At 67.2% G+C, this 21,519-nt stretch overlaps 3 protein-coding genes across 4 annotated transcripts; all 3 read left to right on the top strand.

Annotated features, from left to right (window-relative positions):
- Window positions 1-4,105: 4,105 nt before the first annotated feature.
- Window positions 4,106-9,186, top strand: LOC309601085 (class II histocompatibility antigen, M alpha chain). 2 transcript variants are annotated; one of them, XM_082333918.1, is made up of 5 exons: window positions 4,106-4,274; window positions 6,889-7,149; window positions 8,544-8,825; window positions 8,908-9,033; window positions 9,128-9,186. In XM_082333918.1, the coding sequence occupies exons 1-5, from the start codon at window positions 4,199-4,201 to the stop codon at window positions 9,130-9,132; spliced, it is 750 nt and encodes a 249-aa protein (XP_082190044.1). In that variant the 5' UTR covers window positions 4,106-4,198; the 3' UTR covers window positions 9,133-9,186. The 2 variants fall into 2 exon arrangements, with proteins under 2 accessions (XP_082190044.1, XP_082190043.1); XM_082333917.1 differs by lacking the exon at window positions 4,106-4,274 and having other exon boundaries at window positions 5,885-7,149.
- Window positions 9,187-10,018: 832 nt separating this feature from the next.
- On the top strand, window positions 10,019-15,659 carry LOC309601072 (uncharacterized protein; the record flags this gene model as incomplete). The annotated part of the gene is made up of 11 exons (XM_082333903.1): window positions 10,019-10,091; window positions 10,166-10,447; window positions 10,693-10,971; window positions 11,052-11,165; window positions 11,277-11,516; window positions 12,135-12,260; window positions 14,351-14,632; window positions 14,876-15,160; window positions 15,241-15,360; window positions 15,468-15,503; window positions 15,586-15,659. The coding sequence occupies 11 exons, from the start codon at window positions 10,019-10,021 to the stop codon at window positions 15,594-15,596; spliced, it is 1,848 nt and encodes a 615-aa protein (XP_082190029.1). The 3' UTR covers window positions 15,597-15,659.
- A 1,236-nt stretch (window positions 15,660-16,895) lies between these two features.
- Window positions 16,896-19,658, top strand: LOC309601087 (class I histocompatibility antigen, F10 alpha chain-like). Its single transcript, XM_082333920.1, has 7 exons — window positions 16,896-17,014; window positions 17,464-17,727; window positions 18,093-18,368; window positions 18,446-18,718; window positions 18,801-18,935; window positions 19,165-19,197; window positions 19,365-19,658. The coding sequence occupies exons 1-7, from the start codon at window positions 16,948-16,950 to the stop codon at window positions 19,376-19,378; spliced, it is 1,062 nt and encodes a 353-aa protein (XP_082190046.1). The 5' UTR covers window positions 16,896-16,947; the 3' UTR covers window positions 19,379-19,658.
- The last annotated feature ends 1,861 nt before the right edge of the window (window positions 19,659-21,519 follow it).

Genomic DNA, 21,519 nt, shown 5'->3' with positions numbered 1-21,519 from the left:
CGCGCCGGGGGAGGGCGGGACCGCGCTTGAGTGACACCTCGCCGCCCCCACGTGACCTCCCCCCCACACCCCGCTTCCTTGAATGGGGGGGAGGGGGGGAAGGGCGAGGTCCCCCCCCTCCCCCCCCCGTCACTCACCTGAGCCGCCCCCACGCGGGACCGCGACCCCCGCTTCATCCCCCCCCCCCGCCCCCAAAAAGCCCCGCTTTTGGGGCCAAAAAAAAAAAAAAAAGATCAAAAAAATAATAATAATAATAAAACATCCCAGGGCGGAAAAAGGGAGCCGCCGCGCGACGTCACCCGCGCCGCGATTGGCTCCCCGCCGTCACGTGGCGCCCCCGCGGCTCCCACGGCTCCATTCACCCCCCCCCCGCCGTGGCGGGGCCCTGCGCGGCTCCGCGGGGTCCTAGCGCCGGGCCCGGGCCCCGGCCTTGCGCATGCGCGCTGCGGGGCTGCTGCAGCGGGTGCGGTGGGTGCACCCACGGGGGGTGCGGGGCACGGGGGGGGGGGGGGGGAACCCCACGGGGGTCCGCGGCACGGCAGGGGTGCAGCGCTTGCAGCCCCGGGGGGGGTCAGGTAGGGCAGGGGGTGCGGGGATTCGGGGGAGGCCCGGGGGTGCAGCTCAGGGGGTGCGGGAGGCGGTGGCGGGGGGTGCAAGGCGGTGCAGCGGGTGCGGTGCACACAGGAATGGGGTGCACGGTGTTGCAGAGGGCGCAGGGCACAGGAATGGGGGTGCACTGGGTGCAGTGCACACAGGAATGGGGGTGCAGAGGGTGCAGTGCACAGGAATGGGGGTGCAGAGGGTGCAGTGCACACAGCAGTGGGGTGCACGGTGTTGCAGAGGGCGCAGCGCACAGGAATGGGGGTGCACTGGGTGCAGTGCACACAGGAATGGGGTGCACGGTGTTGCAGAGGGCGCAGGGCACAGGAATGGGGGTGCACTGGGTGCAGTGCACACAGGAATGGGGTGCACGGTGTTGCAGAGGGCGCAGCGCACAGGAATGGGGGTGCAGAGGGTGCACGGCACACAGCAGTGGGGTGCACGGTGTTGCAGAGGGCGCAGCGCACAGGAATGGGGGTGCACTGGGTGCAGCACACAGGAATGGGGGTGCAGAGGGTGCAGTGCACAGGAATGGGGGTGCACTGGGTGCAGCGCACTTGGGAATGGGGTGCACGGTGTTGCACTGGGTGCAGCACACAGGAATGGGGGTGCAGAGGGTGCAGCGCACAGGAATGGGGGTGCACTGGGTGCAGCGCACTTGGGAATGGGGTGCACGGTGTTGCACTGGGTGCAGCGCACAGGAATGGGGGTGCAGAGGGTGCAGTGCACACAGGAATGGGGGTGCACGGTGTTGCACTGGGTGCAGTGCACAGGAATAGGGGTGCAGAGGGTGCAGTGCACACAGGAATGGGGGTGCAGGGGGTGCACGGCACATAGCAGTGGGGTGCAGGGTGTTGCAGAGGGCGCAGCGCACACAAGAATGGGGGTGCACTGGGTGCAGCGCACAGGAATGGGGGTGCACAGGGTGCAGTGCATGCAGCAGTGGGGTGCACGGTGTTGCACAGGGTGCAGCACACAGAAATGGGGGTGCAGAGGGTGCACGGCACACAGCAGTGGGACGCACGGTGTTGCAGAGGGCGCAGCGCACACAGGGATGGGGTGCATGGTGTTGCACTGGGTGCAGCGCACACAGGAATGGGGTGCACTGGGTGCAGCGCACGCAGGGGTGGGTGTGCACAGGGTGCAGTATACACAGGAATCGGGGTGCACTGGGTGCACACAGCGATGGGGCGCACGGCATTGCACTGGGTGCAGTGCACGTGGGGATGGGGTGCACGGTGTTGCAGAGGGTGCAGCACACAGAAATAGGGGTGCACTGGGTGCGGTGCACACAGGAATGGGGTGCACGGTGTTGCACTGGGTGCAGTGCACAGAAATAGGGGTGCACTGGGTGCAGTGCACACAGCAATGGGGTGCACAATGTTGTACTGGGTGCAGCGCACAGAAACGGGTGCACAGGGTGCAGTGCATGCAGCAGTGGGGTGCATGGTGTTGCACAGGGTGCAGCGCACAGAAATGGGGGTGCAGAGGGTGCACGGCACACAGCAGTGGGGTGCACGGTGTTGCAGAGGGCACAGCGCACACAGGAACGGGGGTGCACTGGGTGCAGTGCACGTGGGGATGGGGTGCACGGTGTTGCACTGGGTGCAGTGCACAGGAATGGGGGTGCTCTGGACGCGTCACAGGCAGAGGTGGGGTGCACGGTATTGCAGAAGGCGCAGTGCACGCAGGAGTGGGGGTGCAGTGGATGCAGGACATGCAGAAGCGGGGCGCACCGTGTTGCACTGGGTGCAGCGCACTTGGGGATGGGGTGCAGGGTGTTGCAAAGGGTGCAGTGCACAGAAATAGGGGTGCGCTGAGTGCAGTGCACTTGGGGATGGGGTGCACGGTGTTGCACTGGGTGCAGCGCACACGGGTGGGGGTGCACAGGGTGCAGTATACACAGGAATGGGGGTGCACTGGGTGCACGGCATTGCACTGGGTGCAGTGCACGTGGGGATGAGGTGCACGGTGTTGCACAGGTTGCAGCGCTTGCAGAGATGGATGCACTGGGCGCAGTACATGCAGGGATGGGGTGCACGGAGTTGCACTGGGTGCAGCGCTCACAGAGATGGGGTGCACTGGGTGCAGGGCACACAGGAATGGGGGTGCAGAGGGTGCAGCGCACTTGGGAATGGGGTGCATGGTGTTGCACTGGGTGCAGCACTCACAGAGATGGGGGTGCGCTGGGTGCAGTGCACACAGGAATGGGGTGCACGGTGTTGCACTGGGTGCAGCGCACAGGAATTGGGGTGCTCTGGATGCGTCGCAGGCAGAGGTGGGGTGCACGGTGTCACACAGAGCACCGTGCAGACAGGAACGGGGGTGCAGAGGGTGCATGACACAGCGATGGGGTGCACGGTGTTGCCCAGGGCGCAGCGCACACAGGAATAGGGGTGCACTGGGTGCAGTGCACGCAGTGATGGGGTGCGCGGTGTTGCACTGGGTGCAGTGCATGTGGGGATGGGGTGCACGGTGTTGCAGAGGGCGCAGCACACAGGAATGGGGGTGCACTGGGTGCAGTGCATGCAGCAATGGGGCTCACGGTGTTGCACTGGGTGTGGTGTGTGTGGGGATGGGGTGCACGGTGTTGTAGAGGGCGCAGCGCACAGGAATGGGGGTGCAGAGGGTGCAGTGCACACAGCAGTGGGGTGCATGGTGTTGCGCAGGGTGCAGCGCGCAGAAATAGGGGTGCACTGGGTGCAGCGCATGCAGCGATGGGGCACACGGTGTTGCGCTGGGTGCAGTGCATGTGGGGATGGGGTGCACGGTGTTGCAGAGGGTGCAGCGCACAGGAATGGGGGTGCAGAGGGTGCACGGCACACAGCAGTGGGGTGCACGGTGTTGCAGAGGGTGCAGCCCACAGAAATAGGGGTGCACTGGGTGCAGTGCGTGCAGCGATGGGGTGCATGGTGTTGCGCAGGGTGCAGCGCGCAGAAATAGGGGTGCACTGGGTGCAGTGCGTGCAGCGATGGGGTGCATGGTGTTGCGCAGGGTGCAGCGCGCAGAAATAGGGGTGCACTGGGTGCAGCGCGTGCAGCGATGGGGTGCATGGTGTTGCGCAGGGTGCAGCGCGCAGAAATAGGGGTGCACTGGGTGCGGCGCGTGCAGCGATGGGGTGCACGGTGTCGCGCAGGGTGCAACGCAGGCACCGGTGGGGTGCTGGGTGCTGCAGTGGGCGCAGCCCATGCAGCGCACGCAGCGGGTGCAGCGGATCCAGTGGATGCAGCGCACGCAGCGGATGCAGCGCACGCAGCGGGGCGTCGCGGGGTTCCCCGAACGAACGGAGGCCGCTTATGAATCACGCTGCGACGTCACCGCGCTCAGGAACGCGGGCGGTTGCGACCGCCGCGCCGGGAGCCGGGGGGGGGGGATCCCCATCCCCGTGGCGGGCGGGTGGGTGGGTGGGGGGAGAAGGGAGCACCCTACCCCGTGCCCGAGCACCCGGGGCCGCTCTGTCACAGCACCCGGGCGCCCTGCGAGGGCCTTCTCCCCAGCAACGGGTGACGGGAGGCGACGGGGCCCAGCCATTGGCGCCACGGCCAGGCCGCGGTGCCGGCAGCCGGCGGCACCCAGCGGGTGCCGGGTTGCCGGAGGGATGGGTGCTGCGGCCGGGAGCGGGGTGCTGGTGGCCGGGTTGCTCTGGGGGGCCCTGGCCGCCGCCGTCACCGAGGGTAGGGGGTCGCGGGGCGGTGGGGCCGCTGGGTGGGGGGAGCGCGGGTGGGGTGGGGGGTGCTGGGGGGGCTGTGCACGGGGTGGTGGGTGCAGTAGTGCAAGGGGTGCGAGTGTGAGCAGGGGGCTGTGCACTCGTGCAAGGGGCTGTGCACGGGGTGGTGGGTGCACTCGTGCAAGGGGTGTGCGTGTGAGCAGGGGGTGTGCACTCGTGCAAGGGGCTGTGCACGGGGTGGTGGGTGCACTCGTGCAAGGGGCGCAAGTGTGAGCGGGGGGGTGTGCAGTAGTGCAAGGGGGCGTGCGTGGGTTGGGGGTGCAAGGGGGGGCTGTGCACTCGTGCAAGGGGCTGTGCACGGGGTGGTGGGTGCAGTAGTGCAAGGGGTGTGAGTGTGAGCAGGGGGTTCTGCAGTAGTGCGAGGGGGCATTAATGGGGTGGGGGTGCAAGGGGGGCTGTGTACTCGTGCAAGGGGCACGAGTGTGAGCAGGAGGGGGTGTGCAGTAGTGCAAGGGGTGTGAGTGTGAGCAGGGGGTGTGCAGTAGTGCAAGGGGGCGTGCGTGGGGTGGGGGGGTGCAAGGGGGAGTGTGCACTCGTGCAAGGGGCTGTGCACTAGAGGAAAGCACGCGGATGTGTGCAGAACAAGTGCAGAGCGTGCACGCGTGTGTGCAGAGCGCGTGTCTGCGCGCGGTGTGCGTGTGCATGCGGAGCATGCGTGTGTGCACCGTGATGTGCACGCGCACTGCGCGTGTGCAAAACACATGCAGGCAGGGCGTGCGTGGCCTTGCACGGTGCGTGTGCACGTGCAGCGAGTGTGCATGCAGAGCGTGGCCTTCCAGGCTTTGTGTGCACATGCATCATGTGCAAGCACCGTGTGTGCACGCATGCAATGCGTGTGCAAACAGAGCGCGTGTGCCCACACAGAGTGCACGCGTGCACAGGAGCGTGTGTGCACATGCACACGCTGTGTGCACACACGCAGCAAGGATGGTGTGCGTGCATGTGCAATGGTCGTGCACGCAGAGCGTGCATGTCCTTGCAGTGAGCGCACGCATGCAGAGTGCACGTGTGCACGGGAGCGTGTGTGCAAGCACCATGTGTGTGCATGTGCAATGAGCGTGCACACAGAGTGTGTGCCCTTGCAGTGAGCGTGTGCTCATGCAGAGTGCACGTGTGCATGGGAGCGTGCATGCAAGCACCGTGTGCATGCACACGCGATGAGCGTGCATGCAGAGTGTGTGTGACCTTGCAGTGAGCGTGTGCTCACGCAGAGTGCACGTGTGCACGGGAGCATGCGTGTGCAAGGACCGTGTGCGTGCACACGCAATGAGCGTGCACGCAGAGCGTGTGTCCTTGCAGTGAGTGTGTGCTCACGCAGAGTGCATGTGTGCACGGGAGCGTGCGTGCAAGCACCGTGTGCATGCACACGCAATGAGTGCGCACACAGAGAGTGCACGTCCTTGCAGTGAGCGTGTGCTCACGCAGAGTGCACGTGTGCACGGGAGTGCGTGTGCAACGACCGTGTGTGTGCATGCGCAATGAGCGTGCACGCAGAGCGCGTGTCCTTGCAGTGAGCGTGTGCTCACGCAGAGTGCATGTGTGCACGGGAGCGTGCATGCAAGCACTGTGTGCATGCACACGTGATGAGCGTGCATGCAGAGTGTGTGTGACCTTGCAGTGAGCGTGTGCTCACGCAGAGTGCATGTGTGCACGGGAGCGTGCGTGCAAGCACTGTGTGCATGCACACGCGATGAGTGTGCATGCAGAGTGTGCGTGTCCTTGCAGTGAGCGTGTGCACGCAGAGTGCACGTGTGCATGGGAGTGTGTGTGCAACGACCGTGTGTGTGCATGCGCAATGAGCGTGCACGCAGAGCGCGTGTCCTTGCAGTGAGCGTGTGCTCACGCAGAGTGCATGTGTGCACGGGAGCGTGCATGCAAGCACTGTGTGCATGCACACGCGATGAGTGTGCATGCAGAGTGTGCGTGTCCTTGCAGTGAGCGTGTGCACGCGTGCATGGGAGTGTGTGTGCAAGGACCGTGTGTGTGCATGTGCAATGAGCGTGCACGCAGAGTGCGTGTCCTTGCAGTGAGCGTGTGCTCACGCAGAGTGCACGTGTGCACGGGAGCGTGCGTGCAAGCACCGTGTGCATGCACATGCGATGAGTGTGCATGCAGAGTGTGTGTGACCTTGCAGTGAGCGTGTGCACGCAGAGTGCATGTGTGCACGGGAGCATGCGTGCAAGCACCGTGTGCATGCACACGCAATGAGCGTGCACGCAGAGTGTGTGTGACCTTGCAGTGAGCGTGTGCTCACACAGAGTGCACGTGTGCACGCGAGTGTGCGTGCAAGCACCGTGTGCATGCACATGCGATGAGTGTGCATGCAGAGTGTGCGTGTCCTTGCAGTGAGCGTGTGCTCACGCAGAGTGCACGTGTGCACGGGAGCGTGCGTGCAAGCACCGTGTGCGTGCACACACAACGAGCGTGCACGCAGAGCGCGTGTGACCTCGCACGCAGACCGTGCGTGCCCGCGCTGCCCTCGCCCCCTGCCCGCAGCCGCCGTGGCGGTGCCGGCCGCCCTCCTGCCTGCGCCCCTGCCTGCACCCCTGCCCTGCCCGCAGAGCCGCCGGTGCACGTCCTGGCCGAGGTCCTCTTCTGCCAGCCGGCCATGCCCTCGCTGGGGCTGGCGCTCGCCTTCGACGATGACCAACTCTTCTGGTTCGACTTCCCCGGCTCCCGCTGGACCCCGCGCCTGCCCGACCTCCCCTCGTGGCCCCCCACCCTGGAGCCCCCCGCCGAGCTCCTCCGCGACGCCACGCTCTGCCAGGACCTGCGCCGCGCCCTCACCGCCCTGGCCACCGGCGTTCTGCCGGAGTCGAAGGGTAGGTGACGTGGTGGACGTGGTGGCCCCCCCTCGTCCTTGCCTGCCATGTGCCACCCCCCGCCGGGTGCCACCGTCGTCCCGTTGACGTGGTCCTCCACAACCTCCTCCTCTCGATGGGATGGAGTTGATGGATGGAGCGTTGGGTGGAGCAGGCGTTGGGTGGTTGGTGGCATCCAGAGGGTTGTGGTTGACGTTTCCATGCCCAAATGGAGACCAGTGAGGACTGGTGTCCCTTGGGATCCATACTGGGACCAGTACGGTTCCGTATCTTCATCATGTGCCACCATCGGTCCCATTGACGTGGTCCTCCACAACGTCCTCCTCTCTGAGTTTGAGGGAGATGGAGTTGATGGATGGAGCGTTTGGGTGGTTGGTGGCATCCAGAGGGTTGTGGTCAATGGCTCCATGTCCAGATGGAGACCAGTGAGGACTGGTGTCCTTCAGGGGGCCATACTGGGACCAGTACGGTTCCGTATCTTCATCAATGACCTGTGCCACCATCGTCCCTTTGACGTGGTCCTCCACAACGTCCTCCTCTCTCAGCTGGATGATGGATGGAGCGTTGGGTGGAGCAGGAATTGGGTGGCTGGTGGCACCCAGAGAGTTGTGGTTGACGTTTCCATGTCCAAATGGAGACCAGTGAGGACAGGTGTCCCTCAGGGGGCCATACTGGGACCAGTACGGTTCCGTATCTTCACCAACCACAGAGATCGAGGGCCCCCTCGGCAGGTTTGGAGATGACCCCAAGCCGAGTGGGGTGGTTGATCCCCGAGAGGGAAGGGACCCATCCAGGGGGACCGGGAGGGGTGGGCCCAGGGGAACCTCATGAGGTTCAACCAGGCCAAGCGCAAGGTCAAGGCCATCCCGAACACGGCCGCGGGCTGGGGGATGGAGAGTGGAGAAGGACTTGGTGGCTGAGGAGCTGGAGAGGAGCCCAGGGAGCCAAGCGTCTCCTGGGGACAAGGCGGCCGTGGACCCGGTGGAGCGGGCCCAGAGGCCACGGAGATGATGGGAGGGCTGGGCCACCTCCCCTGGGAGGCCGGGCTGGAGAAGAGACGGCTCCGGGGAGACCTCGTGGTGGCCCTTCGTGGGGACGGAGGCTCTGATAGGCCGAGGGCGGGCGGTTTTAAGCTAAAAAAGGGCAGATTTAGGCTCAGTCTAAGAAAGAAACATCTTACGCTGAGGGTGGTGACACTGGAAGAGGTCGCCGAAAGAGGTTGGAGATGCCCCATCCCTGGGAACGGCCAAGGTCAGGTTGGACGGGGCTCTGAGCGACCTGCTCGAGCTGAAGCTGTCCCTGCCCGTGGTGTAGGTGACCTTCAGAGGTCCCTTCCCCCCCAAACGATCCTTCGGTGGATTCCATCCCACCCCGTCCCTTCTCGACCGCCGCAGGTATCCCGGTGGCCGACGTCTTCCCGATGCGACCGGTGGCGTTGGGTGAACCCAACACGCTGGTGTGTATGGTGAGGAACATCTTCCCGCCGGCGGTGGAGATCAGTTGGCAGCTGGACGGGGACCCCGTCACCCAAGGGGTCACCCACACCCACTACACCCCCACGGCCGACCTGGCCTTCGTCCGCTTCTCCTACCTGCCGGTGACGCCCGCCGCCGGTGACATCTACGCCTGCGTCGTCACCCGCGAAGGGGACAACACCTCCGTCATCACCTACTGGGGTGAGCGTGGGGACGGGGACGGGGACACGAGGGGACGCCGGGGCTGGTGGTGACCCCCTCTTTGGTGTCCCCCTCCCCGTAGTGCCCCAAAACCCCGTCCCCTCCGAGGTGCTGGAGACGGCGCTGTGCGGCGCCGCCATGGCATTGGGCATCCTCCTGGCGCTGCTCGGCATCACCATGATCCTGGTGGCACGCCGCAGCACCCACGGTACGGCCCGGACGCCGGGGTGCCCCCGGTGCGGTGGGGTGGGGGGGTGAGGAGGGGACTGTCACCAACCCCGCTCTCGTGTCCCCCTCCCCAGGTTGAGCACGGGTGCAGAGGCCGGCGCCGCTCGGTGCAGGAGTCAAGATGGTGGCGGAGCGGGGGGGGGGGGGAGGGGGAGAATAAGCCCCCCCCCCCCCCCCCCCCGCAGTGATTAAACCCCTCGTCTGTGGCTGCGCCCCGTGTCCTCCTCTGTCCCCCACCCCGCGGCGGTGGCTTCTCTGCTGCCTGGTACTGGGGTTGGGCTGGATCGCACCCCAGCCCCAAGAGGCGTGCCTCAGTTTCCCCACTGGGATAGGGTGGGAGGGGGTCACGGCGGTGGCTTCTCCACTGTCTGATCCTGGGGTTGGGCTGGATCGCACCCCAGCCCCAAGAGGCGTGCCTCAGTTTCCCCACTGCCAAAGGGTGGGAGGGGGCTGTGGCGGTGGCTTCTCCACTGTCTGATATTGGGGTTCAGCTGGATCGCACCCCCAAAGAACCATCTCCATCAGACGTGCCTCAGTTTCCCCAGTATGAAAGGGTGGGAGGGGGCCATGGTGGTGGCTTCTCTGCTGCCTGATCCTGGGGTTGGGCTGGATCGCACCGCAGCCCCAAGAGGCATGCCTCAGTTTCCCCACTGGGATAGGGTGGGAGGGGGTCACGGCGGTGGCTTCTCCGCTGCCTGATATTGGGGTTCAGCAGGATCGCACCCCCTCAAAGGGCCATACCCCGCTGGCGTGCCTCAGTTTCCCCACTGGGAAGGGGCACTCGGTGCCAAGCCCAGCCCTGGGCCCAGGCTGCTCGGGGCGAAGCCCTGCCCCGCCCATCGCCGGTGACGCAGGGTGCTGGGGCCAAATCCCTCGGGACGAGCCCTGAGGAGGAGGAGGAAGGAGCTGGCTGGCACAAGGATGAAGGCATGGCACTGTGGGGAGACGCTCGCCCGCCGCGCCGGATGCACCAGCGCCCACCGCCAAGCCTGGGGGTGCTGGGGGTGCTGGGGCTGGCACTGAGCTGCCGGGGGACAGGTAGGATGCAGGGGGGTGCGGGGGGGGGGTCCAAGCCCCGGGGACCGCGGCCACCCCCCGTGTCCCCCTCGTAGGCGCCTTCCTGGTGCACGTGGCCAGCTCCTGCCCGCTGGCGGCCAACGGCTCGGCGCTGGCCTTCGACTTCACCCTCGTCTTCAACAAGAACCCGCTGGTCTGCTACCACCCCGCCGCCCAGCGCTTCGTCCCCTGCGACTGGGGGCTGCTCCATAATTTCGCCGGCCTGGTGGCCTACGTCCTCAACAACGGCACCGCCTGGGTGGAGCGCGCCGAAGCCCGGCGCCAGGCTTGCCGCGACCTGGCCACCCGCTTCTGGGCCTCCACGGCGTTGCGGCGGAGTAAGCCCTGCATGGGGTGTTGCACGGGGCGTTGCATGGGTGCTGCACGGGCGTCGCACGGGCGTCGCACAAGGCGTTGCATGGACGTTGAACGGGGATATCGCACGGGGACATTGCATGGCGACGTTGCATGGGGCAACGCGCAGCTACGTTGCACGGGGCCGTCGCACGGGGCGTCACGCCGGCCACCGCGCTGGGTGGGGAGGGGACCGTCCCCGGCACTGACTGTCCCTTCCCCACCCCAGCGCCACCTCAAGTCCGCATCGTCCCTGTCCCCCTCCCCAACACCCCCGACGCCGTCCTCCTCACCTGCCACGTCTGGGGCTTCTACCCCCCCGAGGTGACGGTCCTCTGGCTGCACAACGGGGACGTGGTGGCCTCCGGGGACACCGCCAAGCTCCTGCCCAACGGTGACTGGACCTACCAGACGCAGGTGACCTTGACGGTCACCGCCAAGGCTGGGGACACCTTCACGTGCTCGGTGCAACACGCCAGCCTGAACCGGCCCCTCCGGAAGCGCTGGGGTGAGCGCAGGTGATGGGGACGTGGCACCAGGACGCCCGGGTCCCCCCGTGGCTCAGCATGGTTGCTCTGTCCCCTGCAGGTCCCGGCTTGTCCCCGGGGTTGACGGTGAAGGTGGCGGTGGCGGCGGTGATAATGACCCTGGGGCTGGTGGTCTTTGCCGCTGGCACCTTCAGCTACTGCCGCCAGGCTCCGGGTGAGGGACGCCTGTGGGAACTCACGTGTGTGGCACGTGGGGGACACGCTGGGGGACCCAGCACCCACCCGAATTAGGGGTGTCCCTAATTTGTCTTCTTACGTCTGCCAGGTCCTGGTCCTGGATCTGGTCCCAGTCCTGGTCCTGCTTCATGTCCTGGATCTGGTCCTGGATCTGGTTCCAGTCCTGGTCCTGGTTCATGTCCTGGATCTGGTTCCAGTCCTGGTCCTGGTTCATGTCCTGGATCTGGTCCTGGATCTGGTCCCAGTCCTGGTCCTGGTTCATGTCCTGGATCTGGTCCCAATCCTGCTCCTGGTCTTGGATCTGGTCCTAGTCCTGATCTTGCTCCTGGTCTCCATTTTGGTCCCTCCGTGGCCACCTGTGACCATGCAGTGACCATACTCTGAGCCCCCCTTGCTGCCACGCCCCCCCCCCCCCCCCCCCGCAGATGTGGGGCTGGGGGTGCTGGGCCCCCATGGACCCAGCCTGGGGGGGGCCTGGTCAGGGGGGGTCCCCCCAGCCCCCCCCCCCCCCCCCCAAATAAAACCATTTGTGATCCCCATCCCTTAGCAGCTTTGTCCCCTCATGGGTGGGCGCGGAGAGGCTCCCAGCGCTCCCAGTTTGGAGGCAGAGGGGTTACTGGGAGGGGTTAGCGCTTCACGCAGAAGCGGTGTTGGGGGGGGGGGGGGGGACATGGACCCCTGGGGTACAACCAGTCCGGACGCCTGGGTCCCCAGCCTGGTTTGGGGGGGGGGGGGGGCGTGTCACATCAGGGTCCTGGTGGGACGGTGACCCCCGGCATGGGGGTGGCAGCGCGGGGACGAAGCGGGGTGACGCCCGTCCGCCACGCTATGTCCTGGCGGCGGCAGCCGCCCGGGCGCCCTGCTCCAGCAACCGGTGACGCCTGTTCGGCGCCGGCCCGCATTGGGTGCCCGATGTCCCCACCCCGGGTGGGGTGTGGGGTGTCAGGGCCGGGTTGTGGGGTGCGGGCGGGTGGCTGCGGGGGGGGGGAGGCACAGAGCGCGGCTGGACGCCCCCGGGCCCACCCCGCCATGCTGGTGCTGCTGGGCCTGGCCCTGGGTGCCCGGGGGGCAGGTGGGGCCGCAGGGATGGCGGCGGGGGGAATGGGGACCCTGGGGGGCTCAGCCCCGTGGGACCCCGGGGGTGGGGGGGGGGCTCAGCCCTGTAGGACCCCGGGGGTGGGGTGGGGGCTCAGCCCTGTAGGACCCCAGGGATGGGCGGGGGGGGGCTCAGCCCCGTGGGACCCCAGGGATGGGGGGGGGGGCTCAGCCCCGTGGGACCCCGGGGATGGGGGGGGGGCTCAGCCCCGTGGAACCCCAGGGATGGGGGGGGGGGGGGCTCAGCCCTGTGGGACCCCAGGGATGGGTTGGGGGGGTTCAGCCCCATGGGACCCCAGGGATGGGTTGGGGGGGCTCAGCCCTGTGGGACCCCAGGGATGGGGGGGGGGGCTCAGCCCCGTGGAACCCCAGGGATGGGGGGGGGGCTCAGCCCCGTGGGACCCCAGGGATGGGTTGGGGTGGGGCTCAACCCTGTGGGACCCCAGGGATGGGGGGGGGGGGCTCAGCCCCGTGGGACCCCAGGGATGGGTTGGGGTGGGGCTCAACCCTGTGGGACCCCAGGGATGAGGGGGTGGGCTGAGCCCTGTGGGACCCCAGGGATGGGTTGGGGGGGGGGCTCAGCCCCGTGGGACCCCGGGGATGGGGGGGGGGGGCTCAGCCCCGTGGGACACCAGGGATGGGGTGGGGGCTCAGCCCTGTAGGACCCCAGGGATGGGCGGGGGGGGGCTCAGCCCCATGGGACCCCAGGGATGGGGGGGGAGGGGCTCAGCCCTGTGGGACCCCAGGGATGGGGGGGGGGGGGGTGGGCTGAGCCCTGTGGGACCCCAGGGATGGGTTGGGGGGGCTCAGCCCTGTGGGACCCCGGGAGTGGTTTGGGGGGGGGTCTGAGCCCCATGGGACCCCAGGGATGGGTTGGGGGGGGGCTCAGCCCTGTGGGACCCCAGGGATGCTTTGGGGGGGCTCAAACTTGCAGGACCCCAGAGGTGTTTTGGGGGGGGCTCAGCCCTATGAGATGTTGGGGATCATTTGGGGGGGGGGGGGCTCAACCCCGAGGGACTGGAGGGCTGGTTTGGGGGGGCTCTGCCCCATGGGACCCTGGGGACAGCCCGGGGGTCTCATCCCTGCTGGATGCTGGGGATGGTTTGGGGGGCTCTGAGGACCCCAGGGGCAGTCTTGGGGTTCTCAGTCCCATAGGGCCCCGGGGACAGTTTGGGGGGGTGGGGGCTCTGCCCCTGAAGGTGGTTTGGGGGGGGGGGTCTGTCCCAAGGCTGCTGGGTGACCCCGGGGGATGGCTTGGGGGGGGCTCACAATGACATTGGGTTAATGGGTGACCCCATGGGGACCCCAGGATGCTTTGGGGGGGCTGGGGATTGACCCAAGTGGGGGGGGAACATGGGGGGGGGGATATGGGGGGCGGTTGGGGGCAAGGGGATGGATGGGGGTGGAGAGAGATGGATGGGGACGGATGGAGGTGGACGGGGACGGATGGAGGGATGAGGAGGGATGGATGGGGACGGATGGAGGGATGGGGAGATGGAGGTGGATGGAGGTGTGGGGTTGGATGGAGGCATGGGGAGTGATGGAGGGATGAGGATGGATGGCGGGATGGGGATGGATGGTGGGATGAAGATGGATGGGGTGGATGGAGGGATGGGGAGATGGACACGGATGGAGGGATGGGGAGAGATGAGGAGTAGATGAAGAGATGGCGATGGATGGAGGGCTGGGTTTGGATGGAAATGGATGAAGGGGTGAAGGTGGAAGGAGGGCTGGGGTTGGATGGAGGGAGGAGGACAGATGGAGGGATGGAGCCAGCTGGGGAACGGATGGAGGGGTGGCGATGGATGGGGATGGATGGAGAGGTGGAGATGAGATGGATGGAGGGGTGGGGATGGATGGGGATGGATGGGGATGGATGGAGAGGTGGAGATGAGATGGATGGAGGGATGGAGATGGACAGAGATGGATGGGGATGGATAAAGACAGATGGGGATGGATGGAAGGATGGGATGGAGGGAGGGATGGGACAGACAGACATGGACAGAGACACGAGGACAGACAGAGGCACCCCAGGAGATGCCACTTACCCCCGCATCCCCCTTGTAGGCGCCTTCCTGGTGCACGTGGCCAGCTCCTGCCCGCTGGCGGCCAACGGCTCCGTGCTGGATTTTGACTTCGCCCTCGTCTTCAACAAGAACCCGCTGGTCTGCTACGACCCCGACGCCCAGCGCTTTGTCCCCTGCGACTGGGGGCTGCTCCGCCCCCATGCCACCCACCTCGCCACCCTCCTCAACAACGGCACCGCCTGGGTGGAGCGCGTCGAAGCCCGGCGCCAGGCTTGCCAAGACCTGGCCACCCGCTTCTGGACCTCCACGGTGCTGCGGCGGAGTAAGCCCTGCAGAGCACGGGGGCTTTGCAGGGGGGCATCGTGCGCGGGGGCTTTGCACGGGGCCGTGGGGTAGGGCGTTGTACGGGGTGTTGCATGAGAAGGTTGCACGGGGCGTTGCATGGCGCGGGGACGTTGCAGAGCACGTTGCACGAGGATGTCGCATGGGGACATCGCATGGGGACATCGCCCGGGGTGGGGAGGGGGCTCACCCCGGCACTGACCGTCCCCCCTCCCTGCTCCAGCGCCACCCCAAGTCCGCATCATCGCCTCCAAGACGGACAACCCCCGGGCGTCTGTCCTCCTCACCTGCCACGTCTGGGGCTTCTACCCCGCCGAGGTGACCGTCATCTGGCTGCACAACGGGGACATCGTGGGCCCCGGTGACCACCCCCCCATCTCCGCCATCCCCAACGGTGACTGGACCTACCAGACGCAGGTGACCCTGCTGGTGGCCCCGGTGGCCGGGGACACCTTCACGTGCTCGGTGCAACACGCCAGCCTGGACCAGCCCCTCCTGGAGGACTGGAGTGAGTCGGAGCGGGGCAGGACGCCTACCCGGACGCCTGGGTCCTTGCCACGTCGCTGCTCACTCCCAGTGTCCCCGCAGGTCCCGGCTTGTCCCCGGGGTTGACGTTGAAGGTGGCTGCGGCCACCGTGGTGATGGCGTTGGGGCTCAGCTTCTTCATCGCCGGTGTCTACCGCTACTGGGCCATGCCACCGGTACCAGGTGAGTGGTTGAGGAGGGACAGGGACAGGGACAGCGGCCTGGGGGGAACAGGGACAGCGGCCTGGGGTGACACGGACCCTCCTCACCCCCTCTACTCACTCTTGCAGGTTACACTCCCCTCCCTGGAGACAACTACCCTGCAGGTAATGGCACATCCAACCTGTCCCCATCCCCTGTCCCCAAGGGCCACGTCACCCCTTCTGCCACCCCCTGTCCCCCCCCCAGGCAGCATCTGAGGACCCCCAGGACGGTGACCTCCTGGCCCCGACAGTCCCCCCTGCCTCCCTGTAACCCTGGAGCTGACGCCGCGCTGCCGACAATAAAGATGTTCCGCGGCGACGATGTGGTTTCGTGCGGGGGCTCTTGCGTCGTTACGCCAAGGGGAAAGGCCGCGGGGGGACACGCACGCGACATGGCCTGGCACGACGCGTGTGCCGGGCACGAGAGATGCCGGGCACGAGAGATGCCGGGCGCAAGCCAAGCCAGGCACCGGAGATGCCGGGCAGGAGCGATGCCGAGCAGCGTCGTGCGCTGGGCACAAGCGATGCCAGTTGTGAGCAAGGCCGGGCACGAGGGACATCATATTTGGGGCACGAGGGACATCGGGGCACGAGTGACGAGGTGTGAGCAATGCTGGGCACGAGGGACATCATATTTGGGGCACGAGGGACATCGGGGCACGAGGGATGAGGTGTGAGCAATGCTGGGCACGAGGGACATCATATTTGGGGCACGAGGGACATCGGGGCACGAGGGATGAGGTGTGAGCAATGCTGGGCACGAGGGACATCATATTTGGGGCACGAGGGACATCGGGGCACGAGGGACGAGGTGTGAGCAATGCTGGGCACGAGGGACGCCGGGCACAAGCGATCCCGGGTATGAAGGACACCGGGCAAGGGCAGTGCCGGGCACAAGGGACAGCGGGCACCAGGGCCACTGGGCACGAGCGATGGTGGGCACCAGGGCCACCGGGCAGAGGGGAGAGTGGGCGCGAGGGACACCTCCCACAAGCCCCGGGGGTGCCCACGCGCCCCAGGATCATTTTAGCCTTTTCCCAGCTTTGTCCCCCCTAAAGCCCCAGGCTGGCGGAGCCGGGCTGGGGGTGGGGAGAGCCCAGCGTGGGGTGCCGGGCGCCTGTGTGCCCCCCGGGGGTGGGCAGGGCGCCGGGGTGGTGGGGTGCCCCGGGGGAAGGGGACAAGAGCGTGGCCGGGGCTGGGGCTTGGGGGGCCCCGGGGTGACCCCGGGCTGGGGGGACAGTGGTGGAGCAGGGGGGTTCGGGGGGTGCGTGGGGACGTGGGGGGGGTCCCGGGGGGTGCGGGGTGGCGGGGGGCCCCGGGGGAGCCCTGTCCCGGCCCCGCCCCCCCCCCCCCCGCGGACTCCGCTGCTTTCGCTTTCGCTTCTGCCAACCTGCGGAGCCGGGATCTGCCCGGCGACTGGTGATGTCAAACGCTGCTCGGGCTGCCATTGGCGGTCGGGCGGTGTCGGGGCCAATGGCGGGGAGGGGCGGGGCCTGCTCCGGGCTCTGGGGCTTGGGGCGAGGCTCGGCGGCTCAGTGCGGGTGCGGGGCCGGTGCGGAGCAGCGCGATGGGCCCGGGGCGGGCGCTGGGCCTGGGGCTGCTGCTGGGGGCCGTCGTCGGGGCGGCAGCGAACGGTGAGGGCGGGGGGGGACCCGTGAGCCCCCCCGGGCACCGGGACCCCCCTGCACCCCCTTTCCCGGGACACCGGGACCCCCCTGGCCTCCCCTTCCCTGGGCACAGGGAGCCCCGCCGGGCACCCGGACCCCCCTGCACCCCCTTTCCCGGGACACCGGGACCCCCCCCCCTTGCACCCCGTCCTTCCGTGCGCACCGGTACCCCCCTGGACTCCCCTTCCCCGGCTGCAGGGACCCCCCCGGTCCCCCTCCCCAGCCACCGGGTACCCCCTCGGAACCCCCCCTCCCCACCCCCGCCCCCCCCCCCCCTGCACCCCCCTTTCCTGGGCACCCCGACCCCCACCCAGCCTCGCTCTCCATCCCTGCCCCCGGGCACCCTCACCCCTGTCCCCCCCCCCCCCCCAAACCCTGCTGCCCCCCACCTCTGACCGCCCCCCGTGTCCCCGCAGTGCTCCACTCCCTGCGCTACTTCTATGTTTCGGTGTCGGAGCCCAGCCCGGGGGTTCCCCAGTTCGTAATCGTGGGGTACGTGGATGGGAGCCCCATTGCGCGCTACAGCAGTGAGACGGGGAAGGTGGAGCCCCGGGCGGCCTGGATGGTGGCCAACGAGGACCCCCGGTACTGGGACACCCAGACCAAGATCGCACAGAGCCATCACCAAGTTGCTCTTGTGGACCTGGAGACAGCGCGGGCCCGCTACAACCAGAGCAGGGGTGAGTGGGGGCTGGGCTGGGGCTCCGTGGGACTGGGGCAGGGCTGCGTGGGCCAGGGGAGTTCGCACCCCCAAGACCCTGCCCTGCCCCACGCTGCTGCCCCGGCTTGTGCCGGCCCTTCCCTGCCTGGGGTCATTGTCAGGGGGCTCCCAGCCCCCCTGTCCCCCAGGGCCAGGGGCTCCCGGCTGCCCTGTGCCAGCCCCACAGCGCTTGGGATCCCCTGTCCCAGAGGCGGGGGGAGCTTCTGGCCACCCCAGCCCAGCGCATCCCCACCCCCGCAGTGCCCAGGACCCCATCCCAGGACCGGGAGGCTCCTGGCCGCCCCCTCCCAGCCCCTCAGCCCCATCTCCCCGGTCACGTTCCAGGGGCTCACACGCTGCAGCGCATGCACGGCTGTGACCTCCTGGAGGACGGTAGCACCAGGGGGTATTGGCAGGATGCCTACGACGGGAGGGACTTCATCGCCTTCGACATGGACACGATGACGTTCATCGCAGCCGACGCGGGGGCACAAATCACCAAGCGCAAGTGGGAGGAGGACGGGACTGTCGCTGAGGGGTGGAAGCATTACCTGCAGAACACCTGCATCGAGTGGCTGAGGAAATACGTGAGCTACGGGCGGGCCGTGCTGGAGAGGAAAGGTGAGGGCGAGGCGGGGACCCCGGGGGCCGGCTGCTGTGGGTGCGTGTGCCGGCCCTCACCGCCTGCCCCTCCCCAGAGCCCCCCACGGTGCGAGTGTCGGGGAAGGAGGCCGACGGGATCCTGACCTTGTACTGCCGCGCTTACGGCTTCTACCCGCGGCCCATCACCGTCAGCTGGCTGAAGGCGGGGGAGGTCAGGGACCAGGAGACGGAGTGGGGCAGCATCGCGCCCAACAGTGACGGCACCTACTACACCTGGGCCTCCATCGAGGCGCGCCCGGAGGAGAAGGACAAGTACCGGTGCCGCGTGGAGCACGCCAGCCTGGCCGAGCCCGGTGTCTTTGCGTGGGGTGAGCCCGGTGGGCTGGGGCCCATGGAGCGGTGGGCTGGGGTGGTTGCCCTTCCCCTCCTCACGGCCCTGCTCTCCCCCAGAGCCGGAGTCCAACCTGCTCACCGTCGTGGTGGCGGTGGCTGTTGCCGTCCTGGCTGTCACCGCTGTCATGGCCGCATTCGCCTTCTGGAAGTACAAATCGGGGAAAGGGAAGAAGGGCTACGGCGTGGCATCAAGTGAGTACCGGGAGCAGGCCCGGCTCCATCCGCTGCCCAGTGCCGGGGCGGTCTCGTGGCTCTGATTTTTGGTATGGAAGAGGTTGTGTGTCCCCTCCGGTGCCTGCGGCACCATCCTCCCCTCCCAGTGGCTGCAGCGCGGCCGTGGCTCCCAGGCCGGCTCCTGGCCCGTGCACTGGGCCCGTAGGGAGCGCGGGGCTGGCAGCTCACGGCTGTTTCTCTCTCGCAGGCACGGACGGGGGGTCTGGTGGCTCAGCCGCAGGTACGGCCTGGGACCGGGGAATGGACAGGGCGGCCCCAGCTCTCTGTGTTTCCCGCAGCTGGAGCAACACTGGGCTGGGGGGGGGGTCACCGAGCCCCCCCAGAGCAGAGAGTTGGGGACGGGGAGGTGGCCCTGGGTGACGCTGTCTCTTCCTCCCGTCCCTGCAGGGATCACCGCCTAACGCCTTCGCGAGGGGCCAGCACGTGGCTGGATGCGGCCCCCTTCCCTCTCACCAGTTGGGCGCAGAGCGGCGCTGGAGGATGCTGGGAGCTGCCTGCAGCTGCGCCTGCCCACCCCCGGCTACGGTGGGGGCTCTTCTGGCTGGGCGAACTTCATTTTTCCAATTCTTTTCGAATTGAGCACTGCAATTATGACCGTTCTCTTAATTTTGAGGCTGTAACTGATTTCTTCCGCGTGTGTACGTTTCCTGGCGCACCCAATAAACGCTGGTCCCCGCCCCCCCTCGGGCTGTGCCTCCTCCCGCGGTGCCCGGGCTGCGCTCGCAGCCTCGGGCCGAGGGCTGTGCTGGTTCTGGCTGGGATCGAGAGGGAGCAGAGGCGGAAGCGAGCCGGTGCCCATCCCCGGGCGGGCTGTGAGATCCAGGGAATGGTTTCGTCCATCAGGCGGGTGAGGAGATTTGCTCCCGGGTTGCTCCCGTGCTGGGAGAGCGGGGCTTGAGAGGCTGGAGCTAGAAGGTAGGGAAGGGCAGGAGCTGGGACCCATTGCTAGGGACTGTGGGACTGATGGATGGGAAGAGGGGCAGCCACCCGCCGCCTCTGGAGGTGGCTCTTGCTGAGCGGGAAGGCAAAGGGGGGGATCCCAGTTGCCGTGGTGGGAGCTGCGGGGAGCCCAACGGGAAAGGAGCGGGAGGAGCGAGCGGTCCAGAGGCTGAAGGAAGCAAAGATCCTTTGGGGATGCAAAGGGGCAGCGGTGGGCCGCTGTCGACAGAGAGGCGGCTCCCCCAGCAGTGCGCCAAGGAGGCCAAGAGCGTCCTGGCTTGTATCAGGCACAGCGTGGCCAGCAGGAGCAGGGAGGTGATGGTCCCACGCACTTCCCATGGCAGCAGTGACAACCGGAGGGCGAGCGCTCAAGACCCTGCAGCCGGGCCGGGCGGCTCCCCAGGCCCCCGGGACCCAGCTGGATCCCCTGCGAAGGAATTGTGCTTGATTTTGATAGAATCCTGGAATGGTTGGGGTTGGAAGGGACCTTGAAGATCACCTGGTTCCAACCCCCTGCCATGGGCAGAGACACCTTCCACTCAACCAGGTTGCTCAAAGCCCCGTCCAGCCTGGCCTTGGACACTCCCAGGGGTGGGGCACCCACAGCTTCTCTGGGCAACCTGTGCCAGCGCCTCACCGCCCTCACGGTGACGGATTTCTTCCTTGTACCTCATCTAAATCCACCCTCTTTCAGTTTAAAGCCATTACCCCTTGTCCTATTGCCCTGCTCCCTTGGGAAAAGTCCCTCTCCCGCTTTCTCCTTGGCCCCCTTCAGGGACTGGAAGGCTGCTCTAAGGTCTCCCTGCAGCCTTCTCTTCTCCAGGCTGAACAACCCCAGCTCTCTCAGCCTCTCCTCATAGCAGAGGTGCTCCAGCCCCTGGTCATCTTCGTGGCCCTCCTTTGGACTCGCTCCAGCAGGTCCACGTCCTTCTTGTGTTGGGGGCCCCCGAGCTGGACGCAGGGCTCCAGGTGGGGTCTGAGGAGAGCGGAGCAGAGGGGGAGAATCCCCCCCCTCGCCCTGCTGGCCACGCTGCTTTGGATGCAGCCCAGGATTCGGTTGGCTTTCTGGGCTGCGAGCGCACGTGGCCGGGTCATGTTGAGCTTCTCACCACCCAACACCCCCAAGCCCTTCTCCTCAGGGCTGCTCTCAATCCATTCCCCGCCCAGCCTGTATTTGTGCTTGGGATTGCCCCGGCCCATGTGCAGGACCTTGCCCTTGGCCTGGTTGACCTTCATGAGGTTCATATAGGCCCACCTCTCCAGCCTGTCAAGGTCCCTCTGGATGGCAGCCCTTCCCTCCAGCGTGTCGACCGCATCACACAGCTTGGTTCAAACTTGCTGCGGGTGCGCTCAATCCCGCTGCCCAATGTCGGCAACAGATGTTAAATAGTGCTGGTCCCAATAGCGACCCCTGAGGAACGCCACTCGTCACTGGGCTCCACTTGGACATCGAGGCGTTGACCACAACTCTTTGAGTGCGACCAGCCGGCCAATTCCTTATCCACCGAGGGGTCCATCCGTCGAATCCCCGTCTCTCCAATTTAGAGACACGGATGTCGTGCGGGACAGCGTCAAATGCTTTGCACGGGTCCAGGTAGATGAC

Source organism: Platalea leucorodia (genome assembly GCF_965183815.1).
Source record: "Platalea leucorodia genome assembly, chromosome: 28".
Classification (NCBI taxonomy): Eukaryota; Metazoa; Chordata; class Aves; order Pelecaniformes; family Threskiornithidae; genus Platalea; species Platalea leucorodia.
The sequence above is the reverse complement of the archived record's forward strand: the minus strand, read 5'-3'. Positions and strand labels throughout refer to the sequence as shown.